The 27,757-nt window shown below is 29.9% G+C and overlaps 3 protein-coding genes across 3 annotated transcripts; all 3 read right to left on the bottom strand.

Annotated features, from left to right (window-relative positions):
* Positions 1-5,604: 5,604 nt before the first annotated feature.
* LOC127286732 (venom acid phosphatase Acph-1-like) lies at positions 5,605-9,835 on the bottom strand. Its single transcript, XM_051313298.1, has 6 exons — positions 9,301-9,835; positions 8,922-9,020; positions 7,529-7,797; positions 7,126-7,409; positions 5,899-6,113; positions 5,605-5,797 (listed from the first exon to the last, which is right to left on the bottom strand). Exons 1-6 carry the CDS (start codon positions 9,403-9,405, stop codon positions 5,660-5,662), a joined length of 1,110 nt encoding a protein of 369 aa, XP_051169255.1. The 5' UTR covers positions 9,406-9,835; the 3' UTR covers positions 5,605-5,659.
* A 329-nt stretch (positions 9,836-10,164) lies between these two features.
* Positions 10,165-10,944, bottom strand: LOC127286769 (leucine-rich repeat-containing protein 70-like). The gene has a single exon (XM_051313348.1). It carries the CDS (start codon positions 10,942-10,944, stop codon positions 10,165-10,167), a length of 780 nt encoding a protein of 259 aa, XP_051169305.1.
* A 3,254-nt stretch (positions 10,945-14,198) lies between these two features.
* On the bottom strand, positions 14,199-15,214 carry LOC127286738 (slit homolog 1 protein-like). The gene has a single exon (XM_051313308.1). The coding sequence runs from the start codon at positions 15,152-15,154 to the stop codon at positions 14,408-14,410; it is 747 nt and encodes a 248-aa protein (XP_051169265.1). The 5' UTR covers positions 15,155-15,214; the 3' UTR covers positions 14,199-14,407.
* Between the last annotated feature and the right edge of the window lie 12,543 nt (positions 15,215-27,757).

The following is a 27,757-nucleotide window of genomic DNA, read 5'->3' as shown; positions in this document are numbered from 1 at the left end:
TCACAAATGGTATCATCTGATAGTCAATGGTTTCCAAATAAACTATTGAATTTAAATGGTTACAAATTGAATTTCACTTGTAATTCTCTTGATGATTCATGCGGAGATGAATATAAATCAGCAATGAAATTTACAAAAGTTTTGGCACAAGTTATGAATTTTGTACCTAATACAGTACCATTGACATATCCTGATGGTAAAATAATTTTTGGTAAAAACAAAAGTGAAATAAATAAACTACGTCATGATTATTTTATCAAACTTATTGAATTACATCCTGAAATTTGGCTAAACAAGGCAGAATATTATAATTTTGATAAATTGAAGCAAGGTATGAATATACAAATTCTTGGTATTAATAGTGTTAAAGCTGTTATTCCGCGTATGTTAAAAAAAACAAAAGAATTTCAAATTTCATCAGAATTTTGGCAAATGATCTCAATAACAATTGGTACAATTTCTATTATACGACTTGTAGCATTTTTTATGAAATTCAATAAAAATACATGGCAAACATTTAACATCAGTCGAATTATAATAGGAATGTCAATAACACAAGAACCTAATAATTTTTGTGAAAGAATAATTTTTGGCTCATTGATAATTGCATGTAATGTTTATACAAGTTATTTCTATTCAATTATTCTCGATGTTAGTTTTCGTATGAATCCCGAAATTTTAACTCTCGCAGAACTTGTTAAATCACATTTGACACCAATGATGACAATATTTATGCAAAATTCATTGGCAGAAAATCAAATTTCTGATATTCAACAACTAGTAGGAAAATCCAATGATATTCCAGAAAATGGTGAAGAATATTGCCTTAAATACTTGGCTGATTATCGAAATGTAACATGTATTATCAGTAATGCTGCTCACAAGGTTAATAACTATTAGAGATGCACGACGAGCGAGAAATTCTCGTTGTTTTTCTTTGGTTTACCTGATAAACGAGAATATATTCAGAACGAGAACATCTCCAGTCATTTGTTCATACTCGTCTTTTCTCAACTTCATTCAAATGAATTATTCTCGTTGAAGTGTCAATATAGATTGCCAATTTTAAGCTATAAAATATTATTACAGCAAAATGATGAGAAAAAGAAACAGCACAAAATCTATTGACAATTTAGATGAGAGTACAGTTCAGGAAACTGAAAATAGTCAAACTCAAGAAGAAGAAATTCTCTCCGAGTAAATATAAACATATATAATTTAAATGTTATAAAAATAAATTTTATGTAAAATTCTTGATATTTGATAATTTTGTACTAAACCTTAATGCACACAGAATATTTATAATTTAATAATATATATATATATATTTAAAAAGAATTTCATTCAGTTAACCTATATGAAAAATTAAATTTTATTATAATTCCACGTTGTTATAATACTTTTAATATATATACGTATAAATCGTCGCTTATATTTCGTAGAACTAGTTGTGTTGAGAATAATGATGGAAAGAAAATGTCAGCTAAACGAAGGAAAACTAATGCTCCACAGTTAACCGAATTCTTTCACATTTTTGTCGAAAATGGGATGAAGCAAGCTCGATGTAAACTCTGCGAATCAAATAAGCCACCAATAATCAAAATTTTAAAAATGACTGATGCTAATACATCAGGAGTCAAGCGACATCTTAATCGATATCACGAAAAGGAATTCAAAGATATCTACTTTGCGACTCCAAAATCAAAAGTACAAATTTCATTATTTTTTTAATACCCACTATACAAATTTTGACCAATATTTTGCTAAAATATAATAGTAATATTTTTCTAATAACCTTAGAGTTAATATATTTAAATAATGAAAAGTTAAACTTTTTAAATTTAAATACAGTTATTACTACACATTTTATAAAGTTTCAATCTTTTTACTGAATAACGCATTTTTGTTTTTTAATTTTTTAAATCTTTGTTATTTAAAAATGTTTATAAAATAGTTTAGTATAAACTATTCTGCTGATCAAAAAACATAAAATTGTTTTTTTCTTATATATTAAAAAATGCATTTTTATATTCTAAAAGAATTTTTCATCGAATCATTTATTGAAAAATAGATATTAAATTAATATCGAAAAAAGTCTTGCACAGTGATAGAAATATTATTTTTAATTTTATTTTAAATTTAATTAAACTTGAAAGTGCGTTAGTTTGAAAAAATGGAATTTGTATATGAAAATAATATATTTGTGACCAGAATTTACGAAAAACAGTGTTGCTGAAAACTTTATTTAATGTTTTTTAGGGATTTGAACAAGAAATATTTACTGAGAAATTATTGAATTTGGTCGCGAAGAAATATTTGCCGTTTAATTTCTTCGACGATGAGGAAACACAAGACTTATTTCAATATTTAAATCCTTTAGCTGAAATCCCAAAGCGAAATTGTTTAAAATCGTTGATTGAGAATCAATTTCACGAAAAACAAAAAGGAATAATGAAAATTTTAGAACTGAATGCTTCCAAAATTTCATTTACAATTGATGGCTGGACGTCTACTGCTAATCGAAGCTACTATGGAATTACCGCTCATTTTATTGATGACAATTGGGAGCTTCATTCTCTGGTTTTAGATTTTTGTCCATCACATGGTAAACACAAGGGAAAGGACATCGCTTCTTGTTTTTTCAAAGTAGTTAAAGAAAATAAAATTGTTAATAAAATCATGGGAATAACTGTGGATAATGCTGCATCCAACACAACTTTTATGAGCGAATTAAAAAAGATAGTTGAATATTTCGACTCTACAAATCAACATTTTCGATGCATAGCGCATATTCTCAACCTTGGTGTTCAGGACTTTTTAAAAATTTTGAAAATTGAGGAACGAAATTTGGAAAATGAAGAAAGTGACGATGAAATGAATATCGATGATTCTGAAAACTTAGGAGAAATAGAGGAATTAGAAGAAAACGATTCAAATGCAAGAAATTGTAGCTCTCCTGTAAATAAATTAAGAAGTTTATTTAAAATTATAAATAAGTCAGAACAATTACATAATAAACTGAAGCTCTGCTGTGAATCATGTAATGTTAAAATGCTGGCACCTAACATCGATGTGAAGACAAGGTGGAATTCCACCCACGATATGATCGTAATTGCAATTCGTATGGAGTCAGCATTAGATTTATTATGTGAACACAATGAGAAATTGAAAAAATTAAAAATCACTGAGCAGGAATGGACAATTTTTAAAGAAGTTACAAAGTATTTACGTCACTTTAAAGTTCTGACAAATTTATTTAGTGCTGAAAAAACTCCGACTCTGAATTTAGTAGTAATTGGTATCAATTTACTACTCGATAAATTAGATAATTCTATCAACAATCTTCGTCATGCTGAAAAACTAAATCCTGTGGAAGAAATGATTCTCGAAGCTCTTGAAGCAGCCCAAGAAAAGATAATGAAGCATTATTCAAAGACAAACTGGACGTACTGTACAGTTCTTATCCTGGATCCAAGGTTCAAAATTGAAACTTTTGAGAAAACGGCTTGGGGTAGAGAAATGAAAAATACAGCGATTAAGAAATTCAAAGCAGTTTTAAGTACAGTGTATTCCAATTCAACACAGAATCAAGAAAATCAAGTAATAATATTACATTTTATTAAAATTACAGCATTACAATTTAAAATGCAATTTCAATGTTTTACATAAAAAAGCACAGTATTTCGCTTACTGATTTGTTAATTATAAAGTTCGTTTTTTTATTAGCTCTACACTAAAACCTTTATTAAAGTAACCATTAGAATAAATTTGTTTACATGCAGCTTAGTTTCTTTGAATAACAGAATTTTGTGAATTATCAATGAAAAAATTGTTTGTTTTAAAAAAATTTTAGAGTTAAACATAAAACATTGTTTTTTGTTTAAAAACATTTCTTTGAATTAAAAAAATTCTAAATTAGAAAAAAGTTATGACTTTATAATACTTCGCTTTTTTTATTTTAAAACATTCAAGAAAACCAAGTCACTTTTTAAAATTATTTTATTTAAATAATCTATTATAAAAAATAAATTTTTCAATTAGTGAAATGTAAACAAATTTCTTAATTAAACGTATTTCTTTGTAGAGTACTGATGAATCTAACAAATCCAGTAATCAGTTAGAAAATACAATGGATAGTGATGAAAATGATGATATTATTGATCCAAATGCATTTTTTGAAGAAAACACTGCTGATAAAAATCTAACAAATGACTGGCAACGAGAGTTTAGTATTTATTCTTCGGAGAAACGAGCTGACAGTACAACAGACATTTTGGAATGGTGGAAAAACCACCAAAAGACTTATCCGATTCTCTCCAAGATGGCAAAAGATTATTTATCGATACAAGCAACTTCTGTGTCTTGTGAACGTTTATTTTCGCGAAGTGCGTTAACTGTTACAAAACGGCGCAATCGATTACATGATGACTCTATCAGATTTTTAATGTCTTTGAATTCGTGGGCTACTTGTTCCCTTGCTGCTTCAATTCAAGAAAAAAATATGGAATGATCAGTTGTAATTTAATAATTTAATGGTTTCTTGTTTAAGATTTTTATTAAATAAATATCTGGATATATATAAATAACTGTTCCATAATTTAAAAATATTTTTTCTAATTGTTAAATTCATAATATTCTTACAGAGGATTTACTATTCAACCCTAAATCTTATTAATTACTGCAGTGAAAAATATGATATTGAATCAAAATCACTTCCACTAAAACTATAAAAATAATTAATTCAAAAGCATAAGCTATAGAAGTTATATCATATTTTACCATTTCAATAGTATAATGCATTTGAATCAATAGTTTTTGTATTTTTGACGAAAAGGCTATTGAATTAATAGTATATTTTTCTCATTATGGTTTTTGAATTTTTCTCTTTTAAAGAACTAGAATAAAGTTTTTAAAAACGAGAATTGAACGAGAAAATACGAGATTCTCGACATATTACAATCTCGTCTTTTAGGTCGAGAACGAGAACGAGAATCGTTATCAGAAGCCGAGAATTATTCTCGTTTATAGACATTTCTCGCTCGTCTCGCTCGTCGTGCATCTCTAATAACTATGAAGCAAAAAATGGTGGAATAAATGTTAAAATACTTACTGAAACTATTGCAAATGCTTTCACAACTTTTACATCAATGCCATTTTCACCGTATAACGATCGTTTCAATGAAATAATTCTAAAAGTTTCTGAATTTGGATTACTTAAAGATTTTTATGGATCTACAGCACATTTACGAAATAATATTTTGGGACCGGATATAATAACAAAAGAAAAACTTATACCTATTCTATTTTGTGTACTAGTAATTGGATATTCTATTTCCATAATTGTTTTTCTTCTTGAAGTAATTATTGGAAAAATGAGAAAAAAATTTTGCATAAACCAAAATTTAGATTTCTAAATTAGAAATTAAAAGCAGTTGCAGGTGAGTAATAAACTTTTTAAAAAATTATATCCTGTCTTAATAAAAAATATTTAAAAATTTTTCTCATCCATTATATATCTTTCTTCAATATTTTTTTTAGTAATTATACTATAATGTTTAAAAATCGATTATTATTTCAGATATCGTCGCTATGAAATGAAGAACATACATTTATAAATTGTTTATTTTATCGAATAGAAAATTTTTATTAACAATTTTTTTTAAACACATTTAAATTCTTCATCTGATGGAATAATGTGTTTTACAAGTTGTTGAAATTCTTCCAATGGACATGGATTTTGACAATTAAAAATCTTCAATTCTTTTGTAACAGGTGGAATACCCAAATAGTATAATAGCTATAGATGATCAAAAAAATTTACATTTTATAATGAGATTTTTAATGTGAAAAGCAAAAAAAAATAAAAATAAATAAATAAATAAATAAAGCCGTACATACCTTTACATAATAATTACTATCAATAAATAATAATTCCATTATTACGGCACTTGTAAATCTAGTTAAAAGCGACTCAGTGCTATTCAATGCAATGAGAAGTGATACAATATTAAGATCATGACCGCTGTACAACAACATTTTAGGATTACTTTCAATTTCTGGAGAACTTTTACTAACGGCAAACATATTTTCTAAAAACTGACGAAAAAACTTTCCTAAAAGTATAATTTTTTCTCCATTGTAATAGTATAGTAACATAGCTTCTGCGAGAGTTTTTGATCTCAGCTAAATACCTACAGTCGATAATGCAGATTTCTACTTTAGCAGCAGTCAGCAAGGTAGACATCTGACAAAAATTTTAACTAGATCGATAAGGTAGGAAATTGTTTTATCGACATACAATCAGTAACTTCTAGGTCGGTAATGCAGATTTCTGCTTTATCAGCAGCAGGTGAGGTAGAAACCTGACTGAAATGCCAACTCGATCGATAAGTAAAGAAACTGATTTACCGACATAGGTCAGGACCTTCTAGGTCGATAATGTAGATTTCTACTTTCACAACAGTTGGTAAGATAGAATTTTCACAAAAATTCCAACTCTGTCGATATGATAGAAAATTGTTTTACCGAAATAAGTCAGTACCTTCTAGACCTGTGATGCAGATTTCTGCTTAATCAACAGTCGGTAAGGTAAGACTTCAACAGAAATTGCAACTCTATCGATAAGGTAGGACACTGTTTTACCAACATAAGTCAGTAACATCTAGGTAGGTAAAGCAGATTTCTGCTTTATCGGCAGCAGGTAAGGTAGAACTCTGACAAATTCAAATTTGTTCGATAAAGTAGGAAACTGGTTTACCGACCTAAGTCAGTACCTTCTAGGTCAGTAACGCAGGTTTTTGCTTTATCAACAGTCGGTGAGGTAGGAATCCAACAGAAATTGCAACTCGATCGATAAGATAGGAAACTCTTTTACCGACATACAGTTAGTGACTTCTAGGTCGGTAATGAAGATTATTTCTTTATCAACAACCGGTAAGGTAAGAATCCCAAAGAAATTTTAATTCGATCGATATGGTAGGATACTATTATACCGACCGACTAGTTACCAACTGTAGGTACTTAGCCGATATCAGAACCAGTCACAGAATCTGTGTTGCTATACTAATCATTGTAATTTATTAATATATAAAATTTAGAAATAATGATAAAAATTTTTTTTTTTACCTCCATTTAGTCTTTTTAATATATTATTTGAATTTCCAACTTTTAACGTTGTTTCAAGAACATCCATAAGTATGCCACTTTCAAAATAATAATTAAGCCAATTAGGAAAATAAAATCCTATTTTTTCTAAACATTCAAGATCAGCATAAAGACCAGCAATTTTATCTGAATGATCAAAATGAAATCCAGTTAAAACACTTAAATTTTGTCCTAATTCTTTAAAATACAATTTTTTCTCCTTTACATCTGGTGACATCCATGCCTTATTATATTCATTTCGAAACCTAAAAATATATATGTATAAATTAATATAATTTAATAAAAAAAATTTAATTTAACACAATAAAATTGTCTTTTTTTTTAAAAAAAAATTAATATTTACAAATTTAATATATTATTTTACAATTTACACTGAAGCGTTGGTTGAAATAAAAAATCTTCATTAATTGGCCTATAATTTATTGGTATTGGTTGCCAATTTAATTTTGAATTCCAATTTTGTTGTGAATTTGGTGGATAAAGACCTGCTAAAACAAGTTGTAAACTCATTTTTGTTCTATCGAGATTTGAGCTCAATACATGAATATCTTTTGGCATATAAGTACTGCCCAAAAAATCGTCATACATATTTCGTAGAATTTCTCCCAATTTATAGGACCTTTGCTTTCCTCTCTTGATAAAATGCAAAAAATAAATATTTTTGTAAATAAACACAAATTATTTAATATATATATTTGAACAAAAATTTATAATTATTGCTCTATAATTAATTAGAGAATTACGAAAAGAAAATTGAAAAAACATATAGTACACAACGCTTTCGTATGAAACATAATTTAATACCTAAATTAACAATTTTTAATTAGAAAACGTAAAATTTTGCATTTTAATTTAAAGAAATGATTAATAATTCCAATAAGGTAAAGTTAGGTGCTGCCATCTGTCGTATATAGCGCGCGGCTCGCATTTACATATCGGTATAATGTCACATTTAATTTTACACTCGAAATTATTTTTATAAAATTAAACGTTTTCTTATTATTAAACACTGATTAAGTTTAATAAATTAATAATTTAAATTAAAATATTATTTAATTATAAATATATTGATATATATATACTAGTAATACACTAGTCGTTTTATACGACAGTTTTATTTTTCTCGAAGCGAATTTCAATTAATATAATTAAATAATTGAATTGCGCCAAGGGATCAATTACGTAACTTTTTCCGAATTCCACTTTTTACATTTTGTATTCCGGATTCCACATTCTGGATCCCACATTTTACATTCCGTATTCCACTTTTCACATTCCATATTCTGGATTCCAAATTTTGGATTCCGTATTCCGTATCTTATATTCCACATTCCGGATACCACATTCCAGAATCCGGAATGTGGATTCTGGAATGTGTAATCCGGCAAGTGAAAAGAAGAATACGAAATGTGGAATACAGAATATAGAATACGGAATTTTGAAAGTGGAATTCGGAATGTGGAATCTGGAATATGGAATTTTGAAAGTGAAATCCGGAATGTGGAATCTGGAATACGGAATTTTTAAAGTGGAATCAGGAATACAGAATGTGAAAAGTGGAATCCGGAATGTGGAATCTGGAATACGGAATTTTTAAAGTAGAATCAGGAATACAGAATGTGAAAAGTGGAATACGAAATGTGGAATCTGGAATACGGAATTTTGAAAGTGGAATGCGAAATCTGAAATACGGAATTATAAATAAGTAGGATCCGGAAAAAGTTATGTAATTGACCCCCAGGGAAAATTTTACTTACATTAGTTAATTCTCCTAAACCAGCTGGAAAAAAATGATCTCGTGTAAATGGAATATTTGGATATTCTTTGATTGGTGTGCGATCTCCATGTCGAAATAGCTGATACAAAAATATAGAATGTCTTATTATAAATTTATTATTTAACAAGATTTGCAATTTAAAAATTCTTTTAAAGTTTTTTAAAATGTAATTTAAATAATAATGATTGTTTTAACTACAAAAAAGAATCTGCTGGAATTTAAGGGATCTGTTAAAATTATATATATATATATATATATATTTCTACTTCCAGAAGAGAAAACTCATCAAATTAAAGAAGAATTCATAAAAATAGTATACTTTATATATTTTTTTCTTTAAATATTGATTTTATTATTACCACATTCACTTGTTTAAGAACTGCACAAGTTTGATTACAAGTACACATATAATTATCAATTAAAATTGCAAACAAAATAATTAAAAATCTATTAATACATGTCATTATTGTAAAAAAAAAGTTTTAAACTGATTCTTTTTATATAAGTTCTCAACTTTTGTTAATGTGCAATCAGTGTTTAAATTTGGATTGTAATAATGGAATATACGCCCATATATATATGTATTATGTAGATACGATATTGAAAAACTATTTATATCAATCAAATAGCGATATGTCACTTCCATTTATATGAGATGAAAAATAAGCCTTTCTTTATTCAGTTGTAATTAAATAGTTAACGTCAATTATTATTTAATTTTATTAATTATTTATAATTGAAATAAATAACAATTAAATAATATTAAAACAGTTTTTAAAAACTTGTAATAAATCTAAAAATTAAACGTAATAAAATGTTTATAAATAATAATAAGAAAGATTACACAGGAAAATTAAGCAGATACCCAAGGGATATAAATAAAGGATTTTAAAAAGTCAATAGAGGAGATTCATTAAATTTTAAAGTTAATTACATTGAAGGATTATTATTTGAGACATATGTGAATATATAAAATTATTATATCACAATATAACAGAATTGAATTTCTTTTTTTTACAAATTTATTAAAATTAAACATACAAAGTGGAATAGAAATTAAATTTCTTAATATATTGAAAATAGGTGATTTAAAGTTAAAATAATGTTCTATTAACTTTTTAAGGGATATATATAAAAACAGCCACTGTGAATTATTGTACCAAATTATAAAAAATGTAGAAAAATGTTTTTCGCTTTTTTTTTTTAATTTACATTTGCAAAATTTACATAACGACATCAACCACTTTATCAACCATCATTTTTTCAACAAATTCCATTACACATTTATCAACCGCAACATCGTCAACTTTATCGTCTTTCTTCATTTCATTAACACAAACATCTGTTTGTACCATCATTTTACTATCAATTATTTTTGCTCCTTTCTCACCAATAAGTTCCTTTTCTTTAAGCCAATTCATTATTTCCTTAAAACATCTCATATGCCATGGATTCATTTCCATATCGACATGATTTAATTTTGTCATATGATTCATAAAATCAACAGACATACATTTAACTTTATTACCCGACATATGTAACATTTCAACATTTTTCCAATGTTCAGCAACATCGTCCTCAACCATTTCAATCATATTATCCTGGATATCAATCATTTTTACATTCACTGCATCCTTAAACCATGCTGCTTTGACTTTTTTCAATTTATTGTGCGATACAATTAATCTCTTCAAATTAACCATACCCTTTAATGCATCATCTTCAATATCTTCCATATTACAATGAACAATTGATAATACAACCAAATCATTGGCTACTGGTGTCATAACATCATTTTTCAAAACTGGAATATCAGAATATGCAAAAACAACGACTTTTACATCTTTTGGCGCTCTTGCAACATCGGCAACAACATCCTTAGAGCGCACGCAAAACCAAACAACAACATCTTCACCATTATGCTTTATGGTATTTCTATTGCAAACAGCGTCCGAAAGTAACACTGCTGATAATAAGAATGAGCAAATTATAAATAGCTTCATTATATTATGTGTGATTGAACAAAACAATTCACGACTGATTTAATAGTGTGAATGAAAATTATTTTATAGACGCTCACATATATCGGCGATATCAGGTTATTTGTGATTTTGACATTAGATAATCCTATAAAAGAAAAATCTCTTTTGACCTCGAAAAAAAAACAAAGAAAAAATTTAAAGCTATGTAAAAAAAAAAAATTATAATCAACGTCATGGTATAGTTACAATTAATTGTATTATTTGAAAATTGTTAACTAAGCTTTTTGATGTTTTTAATTATTATTATTATTATTATTATTATTATTATTATTATTATTATTATTATTATTATTATTATTATTATTATTATTATTCTTTCTCTTAACCCCTTCGTTGGCATTGACGCATTTATGTGTCAACCATTTATTTCATATACTCTTTTGTGACCCAGCGAAACCACTGTACGGATTTGCTTCAAACTTCCAATTCAGGGGCTGATTATGAATTCGATGTTAGTTTTTCAAAATTCAAAATGGCGGATCCAATATGGCTGAAAATATTATGAAAAATTGCTTAAATTTGCTTAAAAATTGGTACTCGGGATTTTTTGGGGTCCCTGATTACGAATTCGATGTTAGTTTTCAAAATTCAAAATGGCGGATCCAATATGGCGGACAAAATTTTCAAAAATCGTTTGTATTCGCTTAATAATTAGGACTCACGGATTTTAGGAATCGCTGATTATGAATTCGATGTTAGTTTTCCAAAATTCAAAATGGCGGATCCAATATGGCTGACAATATTATGAAAAATTGCTTTAATTTGCTTAAAAATTGGTACTCGGGATTTTTTGGGGTCCCTGATTACGAATTCGATGTTAGTTTTCCAAAATTCAAAATGGCGGATCTAATGTGGCTGACAATATTATGAGAAATTGCTTAAATTTGCTTAAAAATTGGTACTCGGGATTTTTTGGGTTCCCTGATTACGAATTCGATGTCAGTTTTCCAAAATTCAAAATGGCGGATCTAATATGGCTGACAATATTATGAAAAATTGCTTAAATTTGCTTAAAAATTGGTATTCGAGGGTTTTTGGTGTCACTTATTATGAATTTGATGTTAGTTTTTCAAAATTCAAATTATCAAATCCAATATGTAGGATGAATTATTTCAAAAATATTAGTTTCTTTGAAAAAATATTGGATTTTCGTGAAAATGAGTATCTTAGGGTTTTTTTGGGTGGCTGATCAGCCATATTTAATTTTTCAAATTTTTAAGAATGTGACTTTAGTTTTGCAATCAACAACCTCAAAAATCCTCAAAAATCAATTTTTTTTAAAAAAACAATGATTTTTCAAAAAAGCATCCGCCATATTGGAACCGCCATTTTAAATATTCAAAATTTTTAAAATAATACATCACATTCGTAATCATTGATTCCAAAAAAAAAACCCAAAAACACATTTTTTAGGAAAAAACGTTATTTTTTTTAAAAAACGTTAGATTTGAAAAATTCAAAATGGCGAATCCAATATGGCGAACAAGTTTTTAAAAATTAAACATATTTGTTTGAAAATCGTTACTCGGGGGTTTTTGGGGTCGCTGATGAAAAATCCGGTGTCCGTTTTTCAAAATTCAAAATGGCGGATCCAATATACGGGATGAATTTTTAAATAATAGTTCGGATTCGCTTGAAAATCGTTACTCGGGGGTTTTCGGGATCGCTGATTTCAAATCTGATGTTAGTTTTTCAAAATTTGAAATGTCTGATTTAATATGGCGGAAAGGAAAATTAAAAATCAATACAATTTACTAATATCAGATTTGTAATCAGCGAAAGAAAACACATTGAAAACCTCTGAATAACGAGTTTCAAGCAAATCTGTCAAATTAAAAAAAATATATCAGCCATATTGTTTCCGCTATTTTGAATTTTGAAAAAGTAACATCAGATTTGTAATCAGCAAACCCCAAAAACCCCTGCGTAACGATTTTCAAGCGCAGATGTTAAAGTATATGAAAAAAAAGTTGTCTGGATCCGAGGGACCCAGCTCAGGCACGCAAGGATTAATTGATTTAAAAAATTTTTAACATTAAATTCATGTGATTTTAAATATATATAAAAGTATATTTTTCTACAAAAAAATATATTAAAATAATAATAATAATAAATAATAATACAATTTTTAACAAAAAAAATTCAAATACAGAGATATCTGCAAATTATACACTGATTATAAAAAAAAAAAAATTTTTTTAAATCAGTTAAAATTTAAAAAGTTTATTTTCTAATAGAGGAAGTTTCCACATATGGTATAACAGTAAATATTTACGAATTTATATAGCTAAAGTTCAAAGCAATTTCAAACTTATATATATGTTACAATGTTATATTAATAATTAGATTTTGCGGTTAACAATAAAGGATATAAGTATCAAATGTCAAAATGTTAAGCATATAAAATGATAATAAAGATAATTCTTAAATAATTGACAATATGTATATAAATTATTATTAATTAGATTGCGGTTAATAGTCAAGGATAAGTGTTAAATGTCAAATGTTAAATACAATAAAATATGTCAATAAAGATATATTTAATTCTTTATTAATTGACCTTAATTAAGATGATTATACATTTATATATATATATATGTTCTAATAATATATATCTTTTGCGTTAAACATTTTGTCACACAGCAAGATGATTTAAATGACAAAATATTTTTTTATTATTTTATCAATATACTTCACTCTATCAAAATATTTTGATAAATAAATTGTTATTCATCATCATAAAAATAAAAGCATCTAATTATGAATAATTCTAGGTTATGTTTATGATAATTTGAAATTGGGAATATATATATACTTATTTTCTCTCGAGATACAACGTAATGATGTTAAATTAAATTAAATATATTTATAAATATAATATTTAATTTAAATTTTCTTTAAAACCGATTTTGATTTTATAATTAAAAAGGAACATTTAATAATGAGAAAATTATAATAAACATAACCTGTTAATTTTTTGTTTTATATACTTCAAAGCGCATTGCACGTTGTTATAGGTTATGTTTATATGATAGTTTTATTTTAATTAAAAATTCCTTTTCCTTTTTATACATATAAAATCAAAATCAGTTTTTAAGTTTTTTAAACTGTTATTAGAACAAATTTAATTTAAAAAAAAATTAGATTTCTAAAGATATTGAAATAAAATAAATAGAATTGGCATGGGTGAAGAAAATTATTAAATTAAAACCAAATTTTCAAATAACATTTTTATTTACATTGATAAAAATTACACAAAAATTATTATACAACAATATAAAGCATTAAAAAGGAATTAAAGTAAATAATTTTGTTTCAAAAATTAAAGTTTAAATTCTAAAAAAAAAAAGAATGTTTCGCCAAAATTTTAACAAATAGAAAATATTATTTATTGAAAATAAGAGAGAATTTTAACATTTATTATTTATCGAACAACATTCATTTTAGATTCTACGCAAGCGTCAACTGCCTCATCAACTGTGACATCAGGTACTGATTTCATACATTCTCTTACAACTTCGAACATATGCTCCAAACCAAGATCCTTTCCTGCAAAATCACCGACAACATTCGGATGATTCTTCATCCAATCCTCCATTTCAACCATACATTTCCAAGACAATGGATTCATTACAACCTTCATTGTTTTGATATTTTTCATCATATCCATCATTTCGACGATCATACATTTAAAATGATTATCACCAATATCAACATTCACCACTCTCGATACATCAACATCTTTATCAACTTTTGACAATCTATTTGAATTAAAATTAACGTCAGTCAACGCTGTCATATCATTCATCCAACCGGATCTTATTTCCTGTAGCTTATTCATTACCATTGACAATTTTTTTAATTTTGTCAATCCCTTGAATGCATGATCTTCAACGTCTTCAACTCCTGAATGATTAATTTCCAATCGTTCCATTGTTGAGCCAAATCTTTCAAAAACACCAACTTCAACTTTGGGTATATTACTCTCTAATATAACCACAGCAACAACATTCACATCGTCTGGTACTTTGGACATTTCAACTTTAAGATCCTTAATAAATGCGCAGACTACAACAACGTCTTTTTCAGCCATATCAACTGTCCTTCGCATTATACATGCTGATCTTATTAGGGCAGCAAGGCCCAAAACTATAAACAATTTTATCAACATCTTTTTCCAAAATCTATACTAACTGTGATCGTTTATTGTAATACACTGCAATTTATATATTAAGTATCGAATGGAAATGTTGAATTTATGAAGAGAATGAGAGAGAGAGGAACAAAAACAACTAAAAAAAAAAAAATAATTTACAATTGACATTTGAACTCGTAACAAATTTTCAAAAAAAAATAGTTGACTCATGTCATAGATGAAAGGTTAAAGACGATTTTAAAATTTACTCTTTTTTCATCAGCATAATTTAATCTGCGCGGTTTATTATCATTTTCCCCGACCTTCGATAACGTCTTTTTGTTAAAAGCATTGTGAAAATAATGACGCCCTAATAACACAAGATATCTTGGGATATATTGATAATATCCCGCAGATATTCTAGGGATGTCCTATGGATATCAAAAGGATCTCTTAAGGATATCCAAAAAATCGGCGGATATCTTCTGGATATCTCTATAGATTTTCATACATGACCTCCAGATATCCCATAGATATCGTCAGGATATCCCACAGATATCATCAGGATATCCCATAGATATCGTCAGAATATCCCACAGATATTTTCAGGATATTCTCAGTATATCTTCTGGATGTCAAGAGGATATTCTCAGGATACTGTTTTTAAAGTCATTATGAGACTCCTTTATTCATATGCTTAATATTGTCAGAAAATAAATTGGCTTTAAACAATATAAATTCTTCCCCGCAAATAACGAATAACTATTAATATTAATTATACATTAAGTGCATGAGTTTATTTAAAAACTTTGAAAAATGCGTTTCAAATCTTCATTTAAAATAAATTACAAGCTCATAAGATTTTTCTTTTTATTATATTATTATTCATTATATTAGCTTAACAATTTTAACCTTTAAAAATATATGTTGAGATATTAAATATCCCGTGAATATCCTAAGAATATCCCACGGATATCCTGAGGATATTCCATGGATATCCTGTGATATAATATCCAATAGATATTTTGTGGATGTCTTAGGGATATCCTGTGGATATCCTATGGATGTCCTGTTGATGTCCCACAGACCGGCGGTTTGGATATCCTAGGGATATCCCAAGATATCCTGGGGACCATAAGATTTTTGTTTTTATTATATTATTATTCATTATATTAGCTTAACAATTTTAACCTTTAAAAATATATGTTGAGATATTAAATATCCCAGTGAATATCCTAAGAATAGCCCACGGATATCCCATGGATATCCTGCGATATAATATCCAATAGATATTTTGTGGATGTCTTAGGGATATCCTGTGGATATCCTATGGATGTCCTGTTGATGTCCCAAAGACCGGCGGTTTGGATATCCTATGGATATCCCAAGATATTCTGGGGACCATTCTAGGATATAGACCATTGATATGGATATCCTATGGATATCCTAGGGATATCCTTTTGTTAAGAGGGCGATTTGTTTTTTTTCACCTTGTATGATATCCGTTTGGTTATGTATTTATAGGATTTTTATAAATTTTTCCTCGCAAAATTCCATGACTTCAAGGTGATAATCAATAAAATTTTTGTGATACATTGAAAATCATTTTAAACATCAATAACTTATATGATGAATTAAAATACTGGAAATTTAAAGTACCAATAAATAATTCTTAACCTAATTATTTATTGGATCCGCTATTTTGAATTTTGAAAAACTGACATCGAATTCGTAATCAGCGACCCCAAAAATCTATAAGTAACCAAATTCAGGCGAATTCATTGATATTTTGGCAATGATATATATCAAAATTTTTAAATTTTACAATGGATTTGATGCCATATTGGGTCCGCCATTTTGAATTTTTGCTTCCTCGTGGAGGAAGCTTTGTAGTCCTTTCGTTTATAAAACTTTTCAAAGTGGCGGAAACAAATTTTTTTCTTTATAGAAACATGTTATATGAGATCCTGATCAATTGTCCGGATGTATGTATGTGTGTGTGTATGTGTGTGTGTGTGTGTGGATCCCTTTTTTGTTTAGAAGATAACTTTAACAGGTTTTAATGGATTTAGATAAAATTTGGTAGGCTCATTTATCATATTAATATCTCAAATCTGACAAAAGGATTTTGAAAAATACTCAAAAAAAAAAATTTTATGGTCTTTTTTCCAAAAATTTTTTTTTAATCGAAAAAATTTTTAAATAGAAAAATTTAAGGTTATATATAAAAAAATCGTATTCTTTACGTCAAGACGAATCGATCGATATATATAAAGTATTCATTTAAGGTAAATTTAAAGAATTAATGAAAGTCAAAAAATCAAAAATTCACATTTTGTCAATAAAATTTTGCTTTCTCCACGAGGAAGCAAATTTTTTTGCTGATCGTAAAGAGGAAGCAAAATGTTCATGTAATGAACATCTGAATTTACAACTTTTTGGTAAGTTTTTTATGCTTTTGGATGCGTTTTTGGTGGTAAAAATGGTCTTCCTCTACTCGGATCTGGGTAGGCTCATTTATCATATTAATATCTCAAATCTGACCAAAGGATTTTTAAAAATATCTCAAAAAAAAATTTTTATCGTCTTTTTTCCAAAAATTTTTTTTGGCAGTATTCCCGAACGATTATCTCGCGAATTTAATTTTTCGAAAATTTTTCCGAATTTGTTTTCTAGTTTAGCTCAGCATCCGCTTGACCAATCAAAAAGTGCGCCATACACTTTTTGTTCGCTACTTTTTGCTAAAGAATTTGGCGGTATTCCCGAACAATTATCTCGCGAATTTATTTTTTCGAAAATTTTTCCAAAATATTTTTGAGTGTAGCTCAGCATCCGCTGGACCAATCATAAAGTGCGCCATACATTTATTGTTGGGAACTTTCTTCTAATCACTATAGCGGTATTCTCGAACAATTATCTCGCGAATTTAATTTTTCGAAAATTTTTCCAAAATATTTTTGAGTGTAGCTCAGCATCCGCTGGACCAATCAAAAAGTGCGACATACATTTTTTGTTCGAAACTTTTTCCCTAATTTATTGGTGGTATTCCCGAACGATTATCTCGCGAATTAAGTTTTTCGATAATTTTTCCGAATTTGTTTTCTAGTTTAGCTCAGCATCCGCTGGACCAATCAAAAAGTGCGCCATATATTTTTTATTCGCTACTTTTTGCTAAAGAATATGGCGGTATTCCCGAACAATTATCTCGCGAATTTAATTTTTCGAAAATTTTTCTAAATTATTTTTAAGTGTAGCTCAGCATCCGCTGGACCAATCATAAAGTGCGCCATACATTTATTGTTGGGAACTTTCTTCTTATCACTATAGCGGTATTCTCGAACGATTATCTCGCGAATTTTATTTTTCGAAAATTTTTCCAAAATATTTTTGAGTGTAGCTCAGCATCCGCTGGACCAATCAAAAAATGCGCCATACATTTTTTGTTCGCTACTTTTTGCTAAAGAATATGGCGGTATTCCCGAACAATTATCTCGCGAATTTAATTTTTTGAAAATTTTTTAAAAATATTTTTGAGTGTAGCTCAGCATCCGCTGGACCAATCAAAAAGTGCGCCATACATTTTTTGTTCGCTACTTTTTGCTAAAGAATTTGACGGTATTCCCGAACAATTATCTCGCGAATTTATTTTTTCGAAAATTTTTCCAAAATATTTTTGAGTGTAGCTCAGCATCCGCTGGACCAATCATAAAGTGCGCCAAACATTTATTGTTGGGAACTTTCTTCTAATCACTATAGCGGTATTCTCGAACAATTATCTCGCGAATTTAATTTTTCGAAAATTTTTCCAAAATATTTTTGAGTGTAGCTCAGCATCCGCTGGACCAATCAAAAAGTGCGACATACATTTTTTGTTCGGAACTTTTTGACTATTTTTTTGGTGGTATTCCGGAGCGACTATCTCGCGAAATTAGTTTTTCGAAATTTTTCCAAATTTGTTTTCTAGTTTAGCTCAGCATTCGCTGGACTAATCAAAAAGTGCGCCATACATTTTTTGTTCGCTACTTTTTGCTAAAGAATTTGGCGGTATTCCCGAACAATTAATTCGCGAATTTAATTTTTTGAAAATTTTTTCAAAATATTTTTGAGTGTAGCTCAGCATCCGCTGGACCAATCAAAGAGTGCGCCATACATTTTTTCTTCCAAACTTTTTCCCTAATTTATTGGTGGTATTCCCGAACAATTATCTCGCGAATTAAGTTTTTCGATAATTTTTCCGATTTTGTTTTCTAGTTTAGCTCAGCATCCGCTGGACCAATCAAAAAGTGCGCCATACATTTTTTGTTCGAAACTTTCTCCCTAATTTATTGGTGGTATTCCCGAACGATTATCTCGCGAATTAAGTTTTTCGATAATTTTTCCGAATTTGTTTTCTAGTTTAGCTCAGCATCCGCTGGACCAATCAAAAAGTGCGCCATACATTTTTTGTTCAGAACTTTCTTCTAATCACTATGGCGGTATTCCCAAAAGATTATCTAGCGAATTTAATTTTTTTAAAATTTTTTCAAAATATTTTTGAGTGTAGCTCAGCATCCGCTGGACCAATCAAAAAGTGCGACATACATTTTTTGTTCGAAACTTTTTCCCTATTTTATTGGTGGAATTCTCGAACAATTATCTCGCGAATTAAGTTTTTCGATAATTTTTCCGAATTTGTTTTCTAGTTTAGCTCAGCATCCGCTGGACCAATCAAAAAGTGCGACATACATTTTTTGTTCGAAACTTTTTCCCTATTTTATTGGTGGAATTCTCGAACAATTATCTCGCGAATTAAGTTTTTCGATAATTTTTCCAAATTTGTTTTCTAGTTTAGCTCAGCATCCGCTGGACCAATCAAAAAGTGCGCCATACATTTTTTGTTCGCTACTTTTTGCTAAAGAATTTGGCGGTATTCCCGAACAATTATCTCGCGAATTTAATTTTTCAAAAATGTTTCCAAAATATTTTTGAGTGTAGCTCAGCATCCGCTGGACCAATCATAAATTGCGCCATACATTTTTTTGTTCAGAACTTTCTTCTAATCACTATGGCGGTATTCCCAAAAGATTATCTAGCGAATTTAATTTTTTTAAAAATTTTTTAAAAATATTTTTGAGTGTAGCTCAGCATCCGCTGGATCAATCAAAAAGTGCGCCATACATTTTTTGTTCGCTACTTTTTGCTAAAGAATTTGGCGGTATTCCCGAACAATTATCGCGCGAATTTATTTTTTCGAAAATTTTTCCAAAATATTTTTGAGTGTAGCTCAGCATCCGCTGGACCAATCATAAAGTGCGCCATACATTTATTGTTGGAAACTTTCTTCTAATCACTATAGCGGTATTCTCGAACAATTATCTCGCGAATTTAATTTTTCGAAAATTTTTCCGAATTTGTTTTCTAGTTTAGCTCAGCATCCGCTGGACCAATCAAAAAATGCGCCATACATTTTTTGTTCGCTACTTTTTGCTAAAGAATTTGGCGGTATTCCCGAACAATTATCGCGCGAATTTAATTTTTCGAAAATTTTTCCAAAATATTTTTGAGTGTAGCTCAGCATCCGCTGGACCAATCAAAAAGTGCGACATACATTTTTTGTTCAGAACTTTCTTCTAATCACTATAGCGGTATTCCCAAAAGATTATCTAGCGAATTTAATTTTTTGAAAATTTTTTCAAAATATTTTTGAGTGTAGCTCAGCATCCGCTGGACCAATCAAAAAGTGCGACATACATTTTTTGTTCGAAACTTTTTCCCTAATTTATTGGTGGTATTCCCGAACGATTATCTCGCGAATTAAGTTTTTCGATAATTTTTCCGAATTTGTTTTCTAGTTTAGCTCAGCATCCGCTGGACCAATCAAAAAGTGCGCCATACATTTTTTGTTCAGAACTTTCTTCTAATCACTATGGCGGTATTCCCAAAAGCTCAGCATCCGCTCGACCAATCAAAAAGTGCGACATACATTTTTTGTTCGAAACTTTTTCCCTAATTTATTGGTGGTATTCTCGAACAATTATCTCGCGAATTAAGTTTTTCGATAATTTTTCCGAATTTGTTTTCTAGTTTAGCTCAGCATCCGCTGGACCAATCAAAAAGTGCGCCATACATTTTTTGTTCGCTACTTTTTGCTAAAGAATATGGCGGTATTCCCGAACAATTAATTCGCGAATTTAATTTTTTGACTATTTTTTTTAAATATTTTTGAGTGTAGCTCAGCATCCGCTGGACCAATCAAAAAGTGCGCCATACATTTTTTGTTCGCTACTTTTTGCTAAAGAATATGGCGGTATTCCCGAACAATTATCTCGCGAATTTAATTTTTCGAAATTTTTCCAAATTTGTTTTCTAGTTTAGCTCAGCATCCGCTGGACCAATCAAAAAGTGCGCCATACATTTTTTGTTCGCTACTTTTTGCTAAAGAATTTGGCGGTATTCCCGAACAATTATCTCGCGAATTTAATTTTTCGAAAATTTTTTCAAAATATTTTTGAGTGTAGCTCAGCATCCGCTGGACCAATCAAAAAGTGCGACATACATTTTTTGTTCGAAACTTTTTCCCTAATTTATTGGTGGTATTCCCGAACGATTATCTCGCGAATTAAGTTTTTCGATAATTTTTCCGAATTTGTTTTCTAGTTTAGCTCAGCATCCGCTGGACCAATCAAAAAGTGCGCCATACATTTTTGGTTTGAAACTTTCTCCCTAATTTATTGGTGGTATTTACGAACGATTATCTCGCGAATTTAATTTTTCCAAATTTTTCCAAATTTGTTTTCTAGTTTAGCTCAACATCCGCTGGACCAATCAAAAAGTGCGCCATACATTTTTTGTTCGCTACTTTTTGCTAAAGAATATAGCGGTATTCCCGAACAATTATCTCGCGAATTTAATTTTTCGAAATTTTTTCAAATTTGTTTTTTAGTTTAGCTCAGCATCCGCTGGACCAATTAAAAAGTGCGCCAGACATTTTTTGTTCAGAACTTTCTTCTAATCACTATGGCGGTATTCCCAAAAGATTATCTAGCGAATTTACTTTTTTGAAAATTTTTTCAAAATATTTTTGAGTGTAGCTCAGCATCCGCTGGACCAATCAAAAAGTGCGACATACATTTTTTGTTCGCTACTTTTTGCTAAAGAATATGGCGGTATTCCCGAACAATTATCTCGCGAATTTAATTTTTCGAAATTTTTTCAAATTTGTTTTTTAGTTTAGCTCAGCATCCGCTGGACCAATCAAAAAGTGCGCCATACATTTTTTGTTCAGAACTTTCTTCTAATCACTATGGCGGTATTCCCAAAAGATTATCTAGCGAATTTAATTTTTTGAAAATATTTTCAAAGTATTTTTGAGTGTAGCTCAGCATCCGCTGGACCAATCAAAAAGTGCGCCATACATTTTTTGTTCGAAACTTTCTCCCTAATTTATTGGTGGTATTCCCGAACGATTATCTCGCGAATTAAGTTTTTCGATAATTTTTCCGAATTTGTTTTCTAGTTTAGCTCAGCATCCGCTGGACCAATCAAAGAGTGCGCCATACATTTTTTTTCGAAACTTTTTCCCTAATTTATTGGTGGTATTCCCGAACGATTATCTCGCGAATTAAGTTTTTCGATAATTTTTCCGAATTTGTTTTCTAGTTTAGCTCAGCATCCGCTGGACCAATCAAAAAGTGCGCCATACATTTTTTGTTCAGAACTTTCTTCTAATCACTATGGCGGTTTTCCCAAAAGATTATCTAGCGAATTTAATTTTTTAAAAATTTTTTCAAAATATTTTTGAGTGTAGCTCAGCATCCGCTGGACCAGTCAAAAAGTGCGACATACATTTTTTGTTCGAAACTTTTTCCCTAATTTATTGGTGATATTCCCGAACGATTATCTCGCGAATTTAATTTTTCCAAATTTTTCCAAATTTGTTTTCTAGTTTAGCTCAGCATCCGCTAGACCAATCAAAAAGTGCGCCATACATTTTTTGTTCGAAACTTTTTCCCTAATTTATTGGTGTTATTCCCGAACAATTATCTCGCGAATTAAGTTTTTCGATAATTTTTCCGAATTTGTTTTCTAGTTTAGTTCAGCATCCGCTGGACCAATCAAAAAGTGCGCCATACATTTTTTTTTGCTACTTTTTGCTAAAGAATTTGGCGGTATTCCCGAACAATTATCTCGCGAATTTAATTTTTCGAAATTTTTCCAAATTTGTTTTCTAGTTTAGCTCAGCATCCGCTGGACCAATCAAAAAGTGCGCCATACATTTTTTGTTCGGAACTTTTTGACTATTTTTTTGGTGGTATTCCGGAGCGACTATCTCGCGAATTTAATTTTTCGAAATTTTTCCAAATTTGTTTTCTAGTTTAGCTCAGCATCCGCTGGACCAATCAAAAAGTGCGCCATATATTTTTTATTCGCTACTTTTTGCTAAAGAATATGGCGGTATTCCCGAACAATTATCTCGCGAATTTAATTTTTCGAAAAATTTTCCAAAATATTTTTGAGTGTAGCTCAGCATCCGCTGGACCAATCAAAAAATGCGCCATACATTTTTTGTTCGCTACTTTTTGCTAAAGAATATGGCGGTATTCCCGAACAATTATCTCGCGAATTTAATTTTTTGAAAATTTTTTAAAAATATTTTTGAGTGTAGCTCAGCATCCGCTGGACCAAGCATAAAGTGCGCCATATATTTTTTATTCGCTACTTTTTGCTAAAGAATATGGCGGTATTCCCGAACAATTATCTCGCGAATTAAGTTTTTCGATAATTTTTCCGAATTTGTTTTCTAGTTTAGCTCAGCATCCGCTGGACCAATCTAAAAGTGCGCCATACATTTTTTGTTCGAAACTTTTTCCCTAATTTATTGGTGGTATTCCCGAACGATTATCTCGCGAATTAAGTTTTTTGATAATTTTTCCGAATTTGTTTTCTAGTTTAGCTCAGCATCCGCTAAATCAATCAAAAAGTGCGCCATACATTTTTTGTTCGAAACTTTTTCCCTAATTTATTGGTGGTATTCCCGAACGATTATCTCGCGAATTTAATTTTTCCAAATTTTTCCAAATTTGTTTTCTAGTTTAGCTCAGCATCCGCTGGACCAATCAAAAAGTGCGCCATACATTTTTTGTTCGCTACTTTTTGCTAAAGAATTTGGCGGTATTCCCGAACAATTATCTCGCGAATTTAATTTTTCAAAAATTTTTCCAAAATATTTTTGAGTGTAGCTCAGCATCCGCTGGACCAATCATAAATTGCGCCATACATTTTTTGTTCTTAACTTTCTTCTAATCACTATGGCGGTATTCCCAAAAGATTATCTAGCGAATTTAATTTTTTGAAAATTTTTTAAAAATATTTTTGAGTGTAGCTTAGCATCCGCTGGACCAATCAAAAAGTGCGCCATACAATTTTTGTTCGAAACTTTTTCCCTAATTTATTGGTAGTATTCCTGAACGATTATCTCGCGAATTAAGTTTTTCGATATTTTTTCCGAATTTGTTTTCTAGTTTAGCTCAGCATCCGCTGGACCAATCAAAAAGTGCGCCATATATTTTTTATTCGCTACTTTTTGCTAAAGAATATGGCGGTAATCCTGAACAATTATCTAGCGAATTTAATTTTTCGAAAATTTTTCTAAATTATTTTTAAGTGTAGCTCAGCATCCGCTGGACCAATCAAAAAGTGCGCCATACATTTTTTGTTCGGAACTTTTTGACTATTTTTTTGGTGGTATTCCGGAGCGACTATCTCGCGAATTTAATTTTTCGAAATTTTTCTAAATTTGTTTTCTAGTTTAGCTCAGCATCCGCTGGACCAATCAAAAAGTGCGCCATACATTTTTTGTTCGAAACTTTCTCCCTAATTTATTGGTGGTATTCCCGAACGATTATCTCGCGAATTAAGTTTTTCGATAATTTTTCCGAATTTGTTTTCTAGTTTAGCTCAGCATCCGCTGGACCAATCAAAAAGTGCGACATACATTTTTTGTTCGAAACTTTTTCCCTAATTTATTGGTGGTATTCCCGAACGATTATCTCGCGAATTAAGTTTTTCGATAATTTTTCCGAAATTGTTTTCTAGTTTAGCTCAGCATCCGCTTGACCAATCAAAAAGTGCGCCATACACTTTTTGTTCGCTACTTTTTGCTAAAGAATTTGGCGGTATTCCCGAACAATTATCTCGCGAATTAAGTTTTTCGATAATTTTTCCGAATTTGTTTTCTAGTTTATCTCAGCATCCGCTGGACCAATTAAAAAGTGCGCCATACATTTTTTGTTCGAAACTTTTTCCCTATTTTATTGGTGGTATTCGGGAGCGATTATCTCGCGAATTTAATTTTTCGAAAATTTTTCCGAATTTGTTTTCTAGTTTAGCTCACCATCCGCTAGACCAATCAAAAAGTGCGCCATACATTTTTTGTTCGAAACTTTTTGCTCAATCTTTTGGCATTATTCCCGAGTCATTATCTGGCAAATTTTTTTTTTTGAAAATTTTTCCCCAGTTTTAGTGAGTGTAGCTCAGCATCCGCTTGACCAAGCAAAAAGTGCGCCATACATTTTTTGTTCGAAACTTTTTCCCTAATTTATTGGTGGTATTCCCGAACGATTATCTCGCGAATTAAGTTTTTCGATAATTTTTCCGAATTTGTTTTCTAGTTTAGCTCAGCATCCGCTGGACCAATCAAAGAGTGCGCCATACATTTTTTGTTTGAAACTTTCTCCCTAATTTATTGGTGGTATTCCCGAACGATTATCTCGCGAATTAAGTTTTTCGATAATTTTTCCGAATTTGTTTTCTAGTTTATCTCAGCATCCGCTGGACCAATCAAAAAGTGCGCCATACATTTTTTGTTCGCTACTTTTTGCTAAAGAATTTGGCGGTATTCCCAAAAGATTATCTAGAGAATTTAATTTTTTGAAAATTTTTTAAAAATATTTTTGAGTGTAGCTCAGCATCCGCTGGACCAATCAAAAAGTGCGCCATACATTTTTTGTTCGCTACTTTTTGCTAAAGAATATGGCGGTATTCCCGAACAATTATCTCGCGAATTTAATTTTTCGAAAATTTTTCCAAAATATTTTTGAGTGTAGCTCAGCATCCGCTGGACCAATCAAAAAGTGCGCCATACATTTTTTGTTCGCTACTTTTTGCTAAAGAATATGGCGGTATTCCCGAACAATTATCTCGCGAATTTAATTTTTCGAAATTTTTCCAAATTTGTTTTCTAGTTTAGCTCAGCATCCGCTGGACCAATCAAAAACTGCGCCATACATTTTTTGTTCAGAACTTTCTTCTAATCACTATGGCGGTATTCTCAAAAGATTATCTAGCGAATTTAATTTTTTGAAAATTTTTTTAAAATATTTTTGAGTGTAGCTCAGCATCCGCTGGACCAATCAAAAAGTGCGACATACATTTTTTGTTCGAAACTTTTTCCCTAATTTATTGGTGGTATTCTCGAACAATTATCTCGCGAATTAAGTTTTTCGATAATTTTTCCGAATTTGTTTTCTAGTTTAGCTCAGCATCCGCTGGACCAATCAAAAAGTGCGCCATACATTTTTTGTTCGCTACTTTTTGCTAAAGAATATGGCGGTATTCCCGAACAATTAATTCGCGAATTTAATTTTTTGACTATTTTTTTTAAATATTTTTGAGTGTAGCTCAGCATCCGCTGGACCAATCAAAAAGTGCGCCATACATTTTTTGTTCGCTACTTTTTGCTAAAGAATATGGCGGTATTCCCGAACAATTATCTCGCGAATTTAATTTTTCGAAATTTTTCCAAATTTGTTTTCTAGTTTAGCTCAGCATCCGCTGGACCAATCAAAAAGTGCGCCATACATTTTTTGTTCGCTACTTTTTGCTAAAGAATTTGGCGGTATTCCCGAACAATTATCTCGCGAATTTAATTTTTCGAAAATTTTTTCAAAATATTTTTGAGTGTAGCTCAGCATCCGCTGGACCAATCAAAAAGTGCGACATACATTTTTTGTTCGAAACTTTTTCCCTAATTTATTGGTGGTATTCCCGAACGATTATCTCGCGAATTAAGTTTTTCGATAATTTTTCCGAATTTGTTTTCTAGTTTAGCTCAGCATCCGCTGGACCAATCAAAAAGTGCGCCATACATTTTTGGTTTGAAACTTTCTCCCTAATTTATTGGTGGTATTTACGAACGATTATCTCGCGAATTTAATTTTTCCAAATTTTTCCAAATTTGTTTTCTAGTTTAGCTCAACATCCGCTGGACCAATCAAAAAGTGCGCCATACATTTTTTGTTCGCTACTTTTTGCTAAAGAATATAGCGGTATTCCCGAACAATTATCTCGCGAATTTAATTTTTCGAAATTTTTTCAAATTTGTTTTTTAGTTTAGCTCAGCATCCGCTGGACCAATTAAAAAGTGCGCCAGACATTTTTTGTTCAGAACTTTCTTCTAATCACTATGGCGGTATTCCCAAAAGATTATCTAGCGAATTTACTTTTTTGAAAATTTTTTCAAAATATTTTTGAGTGTAGCTCAGCATCCGCTGGACCAATCAAAAAGTGCGACATACATTTTTTGTTCGCTACTTTTTGCTAAAGAATATGGCGGTATTACCGAACAATTATCTCGCGAATTTAATTTTTCGAAATTTTTTC

Source organism: Leptopilina boulardi, unplaced genomic scaffold (genome assembly GCF_019393585.1).
Source record: "Leptopilina boulardi isolate dan_hultmark-lab unplaced genomic scaffold, ZJU_Lbou_2.1 LbouV2_362, whole genome shotgun sequence".
In the NCBI taxonomy this organism is placed as follows: Eukaryota; Metazoa; Arthropoda; class Insecta; order Hymenoptera; family Figitidae; genus Leptopilina; species Leptopilina boulardi.
The sequence above is the reverse complement of the archived record's forward strand: the minus strand, read 5'-3'. Positions and strand labels throughout refer to the sequence as shown.